The 15,557-nt window shown below is 35.4% G+C and overlaps 1 protein-coding gene across 1 annotated transcript in view; it reads right to left on the bottom strand.

The window, feature by feature from the left end:
* Window positions 1-15,248, bottom strand: part of DIPK2B (divergent protein kinase domain 2B) — a 59,054-nt gene extending 43,806 nt beyond the window's left edge. Inside the window, exons 1-3 of the mRNA XM_003763445.3 lie at window positions 15,120-15,248; window positions 14,846-15,032; window positions 6,933-7,197 (exon numbers count right to left, since the gene is read on the bottom strand). Coding sequence (XP_003763493.1) covers window positions 6,933-7,197; window positions 14,846-15,032; window positions 15,120-15,198 — 531 coding nt within the window. The 5' untranslated portion in view covers window positions 15,199-15,248. The remainder of the gene's footprint in view (window positions 1-6,932; window positions 7,198-14,845; window positions 15,033-15,119) is intronic.
* Window positions 15,249-15,557: the final 309 nt, after the last annotated feature.

Raw genomic sequence — 15,557 nt, 5'->3', positions numbered from 1 at the left:
TCTATCTGTTGCTACTTCTCACTGCCTCATTTATTTAACAAGGATAGTTGTTGCTAAGTAACCTGCTAAACTAATCTCCATTAAATAGTGATGGTTATATAATAGCTTGTAATTTATTCAGTGTTTTAAGGTTTATAAAGCACAACATGCCCATGAGGTTAGTAAGGTTAATAACTTAATTTTATTAATCTAAGCAAGGATGCGATTGAAATATCATTAATGTATTTGTATCCCTAGTGCCTAACCCAGTACCTGACTTGTAGGAGGTACTTAATAAATGCTTGTTGATTGATTTAAGAGGTGATGCCTTAATGTAAGAGAGTTACTTAAATGATAGAAATGTTTAGTTTTGTGAAAGACTCTCTGGCCAGGATGTCTAGGTCATTTGGGACCATTGATATCACTTGAATGTTTTTTTGAAATAGTTTCAAAATTCAAATATGGTCCAGCAGATAGAATGGCTATGACCTTAAGCAAATAACTTTTTTTTTTTTTAAATTTTCAATAGAATTTTTCTTTTCCAAATACATGTAAAGATTTTGTGTTCCAATTTTTTCTCCTTCTCTCCCTTTTCTCCCCTTAAGACAGCAGTCTAATATAGGTTAAACATGTGGAATCTTTTAAAACATATTTTCATATTTTCCTGTTGTGCAAGAAAAATCAGACCAAAAGGGGAAAAAAATCGCATGAAAGAAAACAAACAAAAAAAGATGAAAATACTATGCTTCAAACCACATTCATTCTTCATAGTTCTCTCTTTGGATGTGAATGGTAATTTCCATCCCAAGTCTATTGGAATAAGTAAGTAATTTTCATTCAATCTATAATCCCTTTGTACCTGTTGACTTATTCACAAAATAGGCAATGTTACCTGAGAGATCAGAAATGACTTGCCTGTGGTCTTAAATTAAATGTCAGAGATGGGTTATGAACCCAGTTCTTCCTGACTCCAAATCTAACACTCTACTCACTATTTCAGGCTGGGATAAATGGATTGATTTCCTACCTACCCCAAAGGAAAATTTAAATAATCAAGTAGTGTGTGAAGCGTTTTGAGAGAAAAGCTAACCGTATTGGAAGTACTGAGAGTGTTTTGTGGGAGACAAGAGACTTGAGCTGTGTGATTATGAATAAATCATTTCAAACTCTCTTAATTTTAGTTTCTTCATCAAATGGGAAGAATATTTGCACTATCTACCAGAGTTGTTGCACAGAAAATGCTTTGTACACCATAAAGCTCTCTATTGATATAAACTGTTGTTATTATGAGGAAAATAACAGATGTTAGTATATTCTATTCTGTTTTCTCTTCTCTTTACCCCCTTCTCATCCCCTACCTGCCAACTTTCAATTCTCAAAGCCTTTCATTGTCTTCTTTCTTTTCTAAAGCTCTATCAAGTATAATTTAGGCATCAATTTTAGGAGATAGATGAGCTCTAATTTCTATGATTTTGTGGCCTGAAAGATAAAACAAATGGATGATACTTTGATCCCTTTAGAGAAACCTCTTCCAATGACCAAGGGAAGGCTTTCAATAGTTTCAGCTCTTAAAAAAATGCTATGATTTCAAGTAGAAATTAAGTTGGTATTGTGCATGTGAGATGTGACTGCAAAGCAGTGAACTTAATTTCACAAGTCTCAAGTGAAAAACCTGTAGCATAACTTTATAGTCACATCCTTAGAGAATTTTTATGGTAGCTTCCTTTCATGTGCAATGTTTCTGCCTAGAATAAATACTTTGACCAAAACAGAGTTTTGCCAAATGTGATTTCTGAAACAATATTTAAGCTGTTTTCTATTACTCCATTCCACTGACAGGGCCATTTCATATTAGTCTTACACATAAAAGTAGTTTGGAAAATGATGGGAGGAAAAAAAACTTAAGATACTCTCCCACCCTTTTGTTAAAGGATAAAATGGTCTTTTAAATTTATAGATTTATTATTTATATTTAATATATATATTTAATATTACTAATATTTTAAAGTGGGACTCTTGATTTCTAGTTAATTTCTACAAAGACTTAGAGAATTGCCTGGGAACCTTGAATATTAAGGAACGTTTTCTTGATTAGAACTAGAGTATATTAGAATTAGAATCCACATATTCCTGACTCCAAGGCTGGATCTCTTTATATGGTATATTGGTAAGTTACCTGCTTAAAGTCATAGCCATTCTATCCATTGGACCATATTTGGATTCTGAAACTATTTCAAGAAACATATATGTGATATCAGTGATCCCAAATGGCCTATCTATATCCCCCCAGAGAGCTTTTCACAAAGCCAAACATTTCCACCATTCAAGGTAACTCTCTTGCATTAAGGCATCACCTCTTGAATCAATCAACAAGCATTTATTAAGTAACTACAGTCAGGTACTGGGCTAGGTACCAGGCCTACAAATACATTGTTGGTATGCCAATAGAAAACTTACTTAGATTATTACAATTAAGTCATTAACCCTACTCACTTCACAGGCATACTGTGCTTGAGAAACCTTAAAACACTGAATATTTAAATAATGATGGCTAGCTGGATCTCTATCCACTAGGTGATACTGCCTGTATGCTGAAAAACAAACTCTGAAATTAGAAAGAAACAGCAATAAATAGAGGGAACCCAATGGATAGATGCTCAGTCTTGGACTCAAGATGTGGGTTACATTTCTGTCTCTGAAGCAAGTTACTTAACATCTTAGTGCCCAGGCAACTTTCTAAGGCTTTCTAAGATTGTTAGTTGCTGGATGAATCTCAGATCTGCAATTAAGAGAAAATTTCTAAGGGAGTTCCTTTTATCCACAAAATCACAGGGACCTCCCTACCCAACCCCATTCCCTTCTCTGTCCTCCCTCCAGTGAATGAAGAGTAATTTGTTTACCAGTTACATCTAAATGTCATAATATTTGCTCATAAACTCATATTTGAATTAAACAACCAATGTACTTTTTGGTTAATTTCATTATTTTCCATAATCCATCCACTTAAAAAAAGAAATGTGATGTGGGAAACAGAAATGTTGGCAACTCTGGTGAAAAGCTTAAAAAACTCCATATTGCCATCTTGTGGATGCAGAGGCTCAGACTGCTGAGGAGCTGTCAGTATTGGAGGGAAGAAGCAATTTCTCCATGTACATCATCATGTAGTTTAGGGGAAGGGAGGGGAAAGCATGATTAAGAAATAATTCTTCCCCTGGCTGATTACTGATAGGTGGGATCAAGGACCCTCTGCAGCTGGGATCACTGGAGAGAAAGCCTTTTTTTTTTAAAAAAAAAAATGGTTTTGCAAGCAGACATCAGCCATGCTAGACTAAGCTGTGGTTAGGGATGTTGGTCAGCATATTCAGGATATTCAGTCATTATGACATAGCCCTTTTTAGAGGTAGTAGTAGTGGTGAGGGGGGTAGGGGTAAGAGGGGACGATGCCTTTTTTCACTAGCACACTATAAAATGTTTCGTACTATTTGTTTGTTTTTCCCCCATCCTTGATTTTAATTCCTGGTCCCCTCCTCTCCTTGGCAGTCACCCTTGCTGTATTTTGCTTCTGGCTCAGGAGGTGGGCATGTGTCCCATTCACTTGAAAGAAAGCCATCCATGGTTTAAAAAACAAAACAAAACAAAACAGTTTTCTACTCCTCCTGGAAAGGGTGGAAAGGCAGTCTTTCTAATTTGGACTAGACCTCTGATGATGAGGATGGAAGCTCTCCTCCAATTCTTTGTAAGAAGCCCTGTCTGCCCGTTTCAGGGACTGCATAGTTATACTCCTCCCTCCTCCCTGCAGTCTCCTTTCATTTTCTTGTTTTTTTTTTCCCTCCTCTCTCCTCTGCCTGGGGATTCTTACCAGTCCTCTAGAGATAGAATACTGAGCAAAGCTCCTGGATCTTTGCAGACCTTAAAAAACAGGCTCGGGTCTGGGGGCCAACTCATTTTTGGGGAGTTAAAAGAATGTGGCTCAGGAAGACATAAGGCAGAGCAACCTGGGACTCTCTCTGGAGCTTGCTGGAGAAGATCCCTAAGGCCCCATATTAGCAGCCAGCTATATGGTATGAATGGGGGGAAGGGCTCACTTGTCTCAAGATACTTCCCTAACTTTAAAAATTTCCACCCAAATTTATTCCTTTGATTTAGGTTAGCAGTTCCCAAAATATAATCCAAGGATACCTGGGAGTCCTTGAGATCCTTTCATGGGATCAAAACTATTTTATTTTAATAATAATATATTTTAATTTCTAATATGATAAATATTGAGAGATATAATCCAAATAAACAAAAGCTCTTTGGGGAGAGGGATCCTCAACTTTTAGGAGTAGAGAGGGATCCTGAAGCTACAAAGTTTGAGGACTACTGATTTGGAATATATGTTAAAGCAGAGCTTCTTAAATTTTTTCCATTCATGATCCCTTTTCACCTGAGAAATTTTTATATGACCCTGGGTATATATAGGTATATAAAATAGATATACAAGTCAAACTTTTCCTAATGATAAATCATAAATCATGACCCCCCCAGATTCAGTTATGAGACTCCTTTTGGGATCATGAACCACAGTTTAAGAAGCTAGATATTAAAGGACCACATTTGTGTGTGTAGACACAGACAAATCTGAGGATATAAATGTAGATGTAGATCTATATGCAGATTTATATGTAGATCTATCAATATCTACCTAGACATACCCATGTATCTCTAGAAATATATGTGTGAATATCTATCTACACACAATCTCTCTCTCTCTCTCTCTCTCTCTCTCTCTCTCTCTCTCTCTCTCTCTGTAGGTCTCTCTGTCTGTCTGTCTTGAATGGCAACTAAAGAATTACCAGTAATTAGTATGAATTAATTTTTCACCTGATCCAGGTAGTTTCCTAAGGCAGAGCTTCTTAAACTTTTTCCACTGGTAACCCCTTATTGTCTGAGAAATTTTTATGTGACCTTGGGTATATAGATACATAAAATAGATATACAAATCAGATATTTGTTGATAATTTTATAATCCCCACATTCAGTTACAAGACTCCTTATGAGGTTGCAACCCAAAGATTAAAAAGCTGAGCCCTAGGAAATGGAACAGAAGAGGTCAGTTTTGATGAGGAGAAAGGGTCTAATCCTATGTCTGCAGGCCTTTCACCCAGGACCATCAGCATGAATTAAAGCAGCATCCAGAGGTGTATCCAGAAATTCTGGTGCCCAAGGAAGCAGAGTAAGAATAAAAAACTTGAAATTCATGATGCAAAAATAAAACCAATTTGGCTGCTAATTTCACAGGTAGAGGAAATTGCTGAGTGAGGAAGCTCTCTCACTGTATTTCTGCACCTTCTCTGACTTGCCCAGGAAAACATGGTCTGGATTTGTCAATGGCAGAATTTGAGTAGAGGTCTTCCCATCTCTCATGAGACCAATGTTCCAAGGCCTCTGTGCTATTGGGATGTTGTTCCTGACTCCTCCCATTCAACTGAATTTATCTTAATTAGCTCTTGTATTTCTTTCACCAAAAAATAATTAAAGCAAATTTAGTTGAATGGAAAGGGAAGAGAAGAGTGTATAGGACTCTGAATGTTAGTCACTCATGAAAGTAATAAAACTTGAAATTTGGGGGATGGGGAGATGAATGGCAAGGGACAAATAGAGACCTTGGGACACTTGAATATACTACTAGAGATCCTAAGAATGAATGGACAGGGGATCAGTGCTGCAGAAATTCAATCAGGCCATCTGGTAGTTTTCTAGTTTAGTTATTCTTGTTAACTAGGTGTTAAATTCAATTGTTTCTGCTGATAAAAGTGAAAAATTATAATTAAATGTAAATATAATAAGTTAAAAGTATAAAAAGTGCTGACTGTAAATATATAATTTTTTTTATTTTTTACCCTTTTCTAAATGTTGCTGTCCTGGAGAAAAGCTGTAGCTACTACACTGTAATAGGGAGAATGTTGGAGATGGGGGGAATTTTCATATTCTTTGGGATCATTTTATAATCCCCAATTTAGTGACCTCTGCCTTAGATACAGAATGATAATGATGATGGTAATTAGCACATATAGCACCAACTATGTGCCAAGCACTGTGCTAAGTGCTTTTTATAAATATTATTTAATTCTATCCTCACAACAATTCTGAGAGGTAAGTGCTTTTATTACCTCCAATTCATAGTTGAAGTAACTGAGGCAAATAGAGATGAAGTGATTTATCCAATATCATACAGCTATTAAATGGGATTTGAACTTAGGACTTCCTGCTTTTTGGTAGAGCACTTAATTTATTGTACCACCTTTAAGAAGCTAATAGACCAAAAATGGTAGAGTCAGGGATAGAAGCAAAGTCTTCTAAGTTAAGGGAGAAGGAGAGAGAGAGAAAGAGAGAGAGAGAGAGAAAGAAAGAGAGAGAGAGAGAGAGAGAGAGAGAGAGAGAGAGAGAGAGAGAGAGAGAGAATGTTTATGTGTTTTGGATGTTGACAGCAGTTCAATGTGCTTTACATAGAAGAATACAACTACTCTAGGTATTTTTGCTGACTCCCATGCCCTCATCACTACCTTTTGACTTCCCTGGCTTTCTTCAAGTTTCAGGTAAAATTCCATCTTCTACAGAAAGCCTTTCTCTCACCCTCTTAATTCTAGTGTTTTCCTTCTGAGATTACTTCCAATTTATCCTGTATAGAGTTTGCCTGTACATGATTGTTTATGTTCCCTCCTTCATTAAATTGTGAGCTGTCTCTTACCTTTCTTTGGGTCCCTAGCACTTAGCAAAGTGTATATAGTAAGTGCTTAATAAGTGCTTATTGAATGATTCAGATGGACAATATTTCTGATACAAGAGCGTACAGACTTATGTCCCAACTGGCATGAGTCAGCCTGAGGGACATCATACAGAGAGGATTCCTTTGGCATTTACCATGGGCGCTTGAATGCATGTATTTCTGAAAGAGCCAGCTCATCACTTACCTGCACCAGGTCTGGAGTGAGGCGCTTGGCCTTCAGCCATTTTTGGACTCTTTCTGTTTTCCTCAGGACTCTCTCAATGCTGCAGTTCTTTGAACCAGAAGCTGATGCACAGATTCTCCTATCAGAAAGTTCATTTTGGTATTTACTTATTAGCCTGGAAATCTCCACTGGGCGCCAGCTTTTGGTATCATCTGAGTAGTTTGCAGGATAAGTGGAAAAGTAATCAGGGGGAAGTTTGAGGTGGGAAGCAAGCCAGTTGTCAAACCTATAAAAAAGAAATGCCTTTTTAGGACTTCCCAATTTAATGAAGAGCCGCTCGATACCATTATCCCTTTAGAGAGTTTTAGAGAGAACTAGAAGGAACCACAGGGAATCCACTCTCTCTCATTCTCCACTTTAGCTTTACAGATGAAGAAGAGATTTGTTCACCATCACATTAGTTTGGAAGTTGGATGTTATAAGAGGTAGAATTAACCTGAGATTAAAATAAACCCACCAAAAACCAAATAGAATGAAGGAAAGAGGAAATTGAAAGAAAGAGAAGACAGGGAAAAATTAAACTTTATCTGGTATCCTCTGAATTTGAGGTAAGAAGAGCTGGACTGAATCCTGGTCATTCACCAGCTGTGAAACCTTGGACAAATAAAATCACCTCTCGACCCCAGCTTCCTTTTCTGTAAAATGGCAAGGAGAATTGTTAAGGTCCCTTCCTGTTTTAATCAATAAGGTCCTTCATCTTTAGAGTCCCTAGGACCTCTGTGGAGAAAGGTTATTTTTCATTTCCTTGAAATCTGGAGCTTTTTGAAGTGTATGTGGAGGAAGGGTAGAGGTATCTGTGTTGACAGGTAAATCTCTAATTGGGGTATCAGGAACTGGAAGAGGAAAGAGGATAGAAACAAAATTATCCTATCTTGAACAGATTTTTAGGACCCTGGTCACAGAATCATAGAACATTAAAATGTCAGCTAGAGTTAGAGGGGATAGTGATTCTCAAAGAATGCTCCACAGGAGTCATGAGGATCCCAGAGACCTTTTCATGGAGTCTTTGAGGTCAAAACTCTTTTCATAATAATACTAAGATTAGTATTAGTATTTTCCGACTATATATTTCTGTGAGGTTAAATCAAATCAACCAACATATTTTAATAGATTAAATGCAGAAACAGATTTGAGAATCCAGATATCTTTTATTAAGCCAGAAATTAAAGAGATTTTGCAAAAATAGGTTAAAAAATATAATATGTAAATATGTTAAAAATACCATTCTTACTAATTTTTTATTTTGGAAAATATAATTTTCATAAAATACTATTTATATGTACATATTTATTATTTTCATTTGTAAATAAATTAGTAAATTAGAAAACAATATATAATTTTGTAAAAATTTATCAGTTTTAATTTATAATACATTAAATGTCAATAGATATAACTCACATAAACAAAAAAATCTTAGGGTTGAGAATGTAAAGGGATCCTGGGACCAAAAAGTTTGAGTTGCTGATCTAATCCAGTCTGCCTCATTTTATAGATGAGGAAGATGAGGTACAAAGGGATGAAATGGTTTGCTCAAGATCATTCAAACACAGCCACAGATTGAATATTATCAAGTGTAAAGACATGTTTAATTTATATCAGATTACTTGCTGTCTAGAGGGAAGGTAGGGAAGAAGGAAGGGAGAAAAATTTGAATTTTACAAGGTTTTGCAAGGTGAATGTTGCAAACTATTTTTTTTTGTGTATTTTGAAAAATAAAAAGCTGTCATTATTTTTAAAAAAGCAGGTGACAGGTTAAATTTGGGTCATAGTTTTCTGACCCATCACCTAAAGGCTAGTGATGGACATAAGCAGTCATGCTGTAAACAAATAAGTAAGAGGAGAACTAGTATATAGGATGTCAACAAATAAATCTATTGTAGAAAAAGAAAAAAGACAGAAAGAATACAGGAAGACAATGTCATCTTAGTTCAAACCTTAATCTAGACATATTACAATCTATCTGGTATCATTTGTATTTAAAAAAAAGAAAAAAGAAAAAAAAGGTTGAACCAGATGATCTCTAAGGTCCTTTCCAGATCTAAATTCTAGGAAATATTTTGGTTACTCTAAAGAAAGAACTGATGGATGCTAAATGTAAATTAAAACATAATTTTAAAAAATCTTCATTTATATTGTTTTATTTATGTTTTCTTTTACATCATGATTAATATGGAAATATTTTTGGTATGACCTCACATGTATAATTGAAACCAAAGTGCTTTCCTTCTCAAGGAAGAGGGAAGGACAGAATTTTGGACTGAAATTAATGAAAAATGATTGTTAAAAATTCTCTTGCATGTAATTGGGAAACATTTAGTGAAGTTTGAAAAAAAATTAAAAGGGAAATAGTTTGGTCAATGACTTTTCCTGACCTCTCTGAGGACAACAAGTCTCTCTTTGACAGATTAATAAACAGAAACTCAGAGAAATTATTTTTGCCTCTAGCTTCTGTGAAGGGTAACCCTGTGGTGGAGTTGAAAGCTGGGAGGTATGAAAGTTATGTTAGGATCATAGGTTTAGAAATATAGGGAACTTTAGAGACTTGTCTAGTACAACTCTTTCATTTCACAAATGAGGAAATTAAAGTTCAGAGAGTAGAGAAGCAGTGTGGTCCAATGGAAAAAAAAGATTGAGTTTGGAGTGAGAAGATCCTAGCTGTTACTGACTGATCAAATCAATCCCTAAAACTCAAGGATTTCTAGAACTCAGTTTCTACTATTGTAAAAGGAAATTTACTATTGTAAATAACCCCTAAGGTTCCTTTTTTTTTTGGGGGGGGGTTTTCTTTTTTTTTTTTATTTAATAGCCTTTTAATTACAGGATATATACATGGGTAACTTTACAGGATTAACAATCGCCAAACCTCTTGTTCCAATTTTTCACCTCTTACCCCCCCACCCCCTCCCCTAGATGGCAGGATGACCAGTAGATGTTAAATATATTAAAATATAACTTAGATACACAATAAGTATACATGCCTAAGGTTCCTTCTTGCTCTAAATCTATCATTCTGTGCACTTGCCCAGGATCACAAGGTGGAAAGATGGACAATATTTAAACCAGTATTTATTTTACTGTATAATGCTGCCTTCATCAGGTACCTGCTTCTGAGTATTGGGGTCTAGTTGGCTTTTAAGATGCTTGGTCTGGAGTAGAATTTATTACATAGAAATTATTACATTACATTATTACATAATGTTATTACATAACATTACATTTATTACATACATGATCCCAAAGTTAAAGCTAAAATAGTTCTATTTAAAAGAGGAAAATAGGTAAATTCTACTATGTATGACCAGTATTGTTCAGTATTGTTTTAGACTATTTAAACTAACTAGACAGAATAAAATATCTGAAAGTATACTTGCCAAAAAAAATACACAGGAACTATATGAACATAAATATAAAACATTCTCTATATAAAGTCAGATTTAAATAATCGAGAAATATTCATTGTTCATGGGTAATCAAAGCCAACATAATAAAACAATTTTATCTAACTGTTCTATTTATTCAATGTCATCCCAATTAAATTAATAAAAATTATTTTACCAAGTTAGGAAAAAATCACAACAAAAGGTCAAAAATTGCCAAGAAACTAAAGGAAAAATATGTAAAGGAAAAAGATTCAGCATCAGACTTTAAACTATATTATAAGGCTGTAAATAACAAACCTATTTAATACTTGTTAAGAAATATAAAGATAGATCAGTGGAACAAATAACAATATACAGTGGTAAAGACTATAGAATTTTGTGTTTGACAAATGTAAAAATTTAAGTTTTTTGGGAAAAATTCACTATTTAGTAAAAATTGTTGGGAAAGCCAGAAATCAGTCTGGCAAGAATTGGACATAGACCAATATATTAAACCATGTAGCAATATAAGGCCAAAATTGTTTCATTATCTAGGTATAAAGAGAGATATTGAAAGAAAATTAGAAAAATCAAACCATTCTTCAATTGAAAAATGGTCAAAGGATATGAACAGACAATTCTCAGATGAAGAAATTGAAACTATTTCTAGTCATATGAAACATTGTTGGTGGAGTTGTGAACGAATCCAACCATTTTGGAGAGTAGTTTGGAACTATGCTCAAAAAGTTATCAAACTGTGCATACCCTTTGATCCAGCAGTGTTACTACTGGGATTATATCCCAAAGAGATTATAAAGAAGGGAAAGGGACCTGTATGTGCACGAATGTTTGTGGCAGCCCTGTTTGTAGTGGCCAGAAACTGGAAACTGAATGGATGTCCATCAGTTGGAGAATGATTAGGTAAATTGTGGTATATGAATGTTATGGAATATTACTGTTCTGTAAGAAATGACCAACAGGATGATTTCAGAAAGGCCTGGAGAGACTTACACGAACTGATGCTGAATGAAATGAGCAGGACCAGGAGATCATTATATACTTCAACAACAATACTATATGATGACCAGTTCTGATGGCCCTGGCTATCCTCAGCAGCGAGATCAACCAAATCATTTCCAATGGAGCAGTAATGAACTGAACCAGCTACGTCCAGAGAAAGAACTCTGGGAGATGACTAAAAACCATTACATTGAATTCCCAATCCCTATATTTATGCCCACCTGCATTTTTGATTTCCTTCACAAGCTAATTGTACAATATTTCAGAGTCTGATTCTTTTTGTACGGCAAAATAACGTTTTGGTCATGTATACTTATTGTGTATCTAATTTATATTTTAATGTATTTAACATCTACTGGTCATCCTGCCACCTAGGGGAGGGGGTGGGGGGGGGTAAGAGATGAAAAATTGGAACAAGAGGTTTGGTAATTGTTAATGCTGTAAAGTTACCCATGCATATAACCTGTAAATAAAAGGCTATTAAATAAAAAAAAAAAGAAACAAATAAAATTTAAAAAAAAGAAAGAAAATTAGAACATGGAACATTATCTGTGAGACTCATAAATAGGAGAATAATATAAGTAGAAACAAAAGACAAAGAGTATTGTTGAAATGTAAAATGGATAATTTCAATTATAATAAATTAAAAAGTTATTATGTAAATAAAGCCAATGTAGTGAAGATTAAAAGTAAAGCAGAAAAGTTCTGGAATTTTTTTCACAGTCAGTCTCTCAGATAAAGGTCTCATTTCTCAAATATATAAAGAACTTTGTCACATTTATTACAATATGAGTCATATCCCCAAATGATAAATGATTAAGGGATATGAACAGGCAGTTTTTCAATGAAGAAACCAAAACTATATATAGTCATATGAAAAATGCTCTAAATCATCATTTAGAGAAACACAAGTTAAAAAAATTATGAGGTACCATCTTCTACCTATCAGATTGGTTAAAATGACAGATACCCTTCAATTAAGAAATGACTAAACAAGCTGTGGTACATAAGTGTGATGGAAAACTATTGTGATATAAGAAATGATGAGCTGTTGATTTAGAAAAACATGGAAAAACCTGGACCTCTGAAGAAAGATACTATCTGCCTTCAAAGAAAGAATTGACAAATCAAAATATGAACAGTATGGTTTTACATATATGTGTGGATCTGTATATATATATAATCTGTATGTTTATATAAACATGCATATATATTCATGTTTAATCGTCGCCTTCTAATGTGTATGGGTGGGTAGAGAAATAACATTAAAAAAAATTTTAACAACAGAGAACAAAAGAAAACCTAGAAGGAAGCCCAGAAAATATGGGTAGCTTTGAAAACAATGTGTAGTATTTATACTACATAGATTTTTTTTTTTTGCTAAGGCAATTGGGGTTGTGTCTTGCCCAGGGTCACACAGCTAGGAAGTGTTAAGTGTCTGAGGTCAGATTTGAATTTGCCACCTAGCTGCGCCTACAAGGATTTTTTTTTAAGTAAACAGTTTTAAATTGAAATTTGTTATTTTATATTGAATCCTCTTATTATGTTCTGCTACATACATGAAAATGTTCCTTTCTCCCCCCTTTTTCCATTTTCTATTTCAATTTAAAATGAATAGCAAGAAAAGATCCTCCAAAAGCTTTGGCAAAAAAAGTTCATACTCTAAGGTGGTATGGTAGTGACTGAATGAGGAAGAAGGAGCAAGGGTTCACTTCTGCCACAGGTGTGATAAGACATTTATTTTGAACTCTGTGAAAAGTAGTTTAAGATGCTTCTACACAGGAGATGGGAAAGTTAAGGGAAGGTAGGTATGGAAGCCAATGCCAAGGGATCATCCAGTGCCTGGTCTCAAGGTCAGGAATATCTAGTCCAGGTTCTCTGAAATGTTATAGGATAGCATGAAGAAGCACTAAAACACTCCTTTTCCCTCAACTACATCTATTTAGGGCTGTGCTGGAGCCAGCCTGAACAAGTTAAAGGAGATCCTATTGCTAAATTTTGCAGTGTGAGTAAGCCTTTGAAATTCAGAAATCAGCAATGATAGAATTGATTTGTAGCATTAGTTTGTTGGGTTTTTTTGATTATCTAACTATATAGATTGCCTATACTTAAAAAAGTGATGGAGAAAATATTACTATCTACATAAATTGAAAAGTATCTTTGCACCCCCATTTTTAGAGCCAGTTATTAAACATTTACCAATAAATCTTTGCTTCTGAAATATGCATATTATATATATGTATACATATATATATATATCTGTCAAATTTGGGTAGATTTTATTAGCACCTGGGAATACTTTAAATGACAGAGAATTCACAGAATGTCAGATCTAGAAGAAACAAAACTCTTATTTTCAAGATGAGGAAATCTAGAGAAAGAAAACTAGAACTTTGTTTATATGTGTATATATGTGTCTATATTTATATCTCTTTATTGACTTTATGCTATCTATATTTTATGTCAATTAGGCTATTAGTTACTATGAGTAAGGATCTTTTCATTCATTATAACTGTATGCCCAGTGACTAACCCAATTCCTGGCACATGATAGTTGGAACATGATTGATGAATCCAGGCCCTCTGATTTAAAATTCTGGGCTCCCTATTATACAACATTTACAGAAAGTTCTTTCTTTTAAAATAATCAATTAATTAGAATCTTTATTTAAGAGCCTAATGTGTACTAGGAACTATGCTAGGAATTTGAGGTAAAAAGATCATCTAGCAATTTGTCAGTTATTCTCAATGGACACCAAAAGCCTTCTAAATCTGGTTAGAGATGGTCCTAGGAAGGACTGTAAGCTAGTCTATTTTTGCATATTTTTATCACTGGCATGGGCAGAAACAATTTTTTTTTAAAATGGCAACTTAAATCTCCTAAAAGGAGAAACCATATTTTTGTCCAACATCAATTAGAAGAGGTCAGCCTTAACTGTAGGAAAAGAAGAAAGGAGAGAATTTTTACTCAGGAGTTTTTAAAGACTTTAGGTCTCTTATCTGGAGAAGAAGTTGAACCATACCCTTTAGAGAGTTTAAGGTTTGGAGAACAATTTCTGAGGTTACACCCTTACTAGAGCAGTCCACCTGTTTCTAGCAGTGAGTGCCCTGTGTATAAGAAATTTAGCATTGTCTTGGGGCCACATCTTGGAATGGGAAACTTGCTGGAGTTAGAAAGTAATTCTGCTGTGAGCTCAGCTACTGGGCTATGGCTCTATACAAAGCAGTGCTATAGCTGTCCAAGGCAGGCCTATTTATAGAAAGGAAATGTTTAAATCTCTGCTTAAACCTCTCCCTCCCCCAACTTTAAATGTCATATTGAGGGCTGAAACCTGGCTCAGTTCCCCCCATTTTCCAAACCATTGCTAGGATGATTAAAAGGGATTAAAAACAACTCTAGCCCATAAATTCCATACTGCTTTGTCTTTAGCAAAGGTCTTGGAATAGAGTTGTTGTTTTTTTTTCCTTTCAGAATTATTTGACTGAGTCTCTGACCTGATTTCTTCTTTAAAGAACTTCTTACAAATGGATGTCCCGATGCAGGCGTTGCATTTGTCAAGTCCCAGGAAAGTCCGGCCAAAATTGTAGCTAGATTTGACCCGGGGAACCAACGACGGAGCAATGAGAGCTTCGGAGGAAGAAATGCAGCTCAGGGTCACAAATTGCAGCAGGGTCAACAAACCTAGACAGGGAAAACCCAAGGGACAGCTAATCAAAGACTCCATCTACTGAGACTGGGCGTCCTGCCTTCAGGCTATCTGCTGCTTACCCAGCTTTAGGCTGGCTGAACCTTGGGGCAAAACGGTGAATCGACCCAAAGGCACTTCATTTAAGGGATCAGATGCCATCCCAATCCTGCGTATGAGTTTCTAAGTTTGGGGGTTTGAGTGGGAAGGAGCTGGGCTCTCAAGGGGTTGGGCTGGAGGACTGGGGAGGAGGTGAGGAAATACATGGAGGATGCTGATAACACAGGTTTCCATAGTTACTTTTTCCTCTGCTTGGTGCAGCTGCTTTGACTTCTGCTGACCCTCCCCTCCACAGACTTGGGAAACACAATGGTCAGGGCCCATCCACAGAGTCTGAAGTGAAATTGCAGGATATCCTGATGGAGCAGGAAGAATGCTTACGGGACTTGTGACCCTCTGAGTTCTCCCGCAGAGAGAAGGCCCTTGATTTCCCGGAGGATATTTCAAAATGATTTAAAGTG

Source organism: Sarcophilus harrisii, chromosome 3 (assembly GCF_902635505.1).
Source record: "Sarcophilus harrisii chromosome 3, mSarHar1.11, whole genome shotgun sequence".
NCBI classification, from domain to species: domain Eukaryota; kingdom Metazoa; phylum Chordata; class Mammalia; order Dasyuromorphia; family Dasyuridae; genus Sarcophilus; species Sarcophilus harrisii.
Note: the sequence above shows the minus strand (reverse complement) of the source record. Positions and strands in the feature narration are given on the sequence as shown.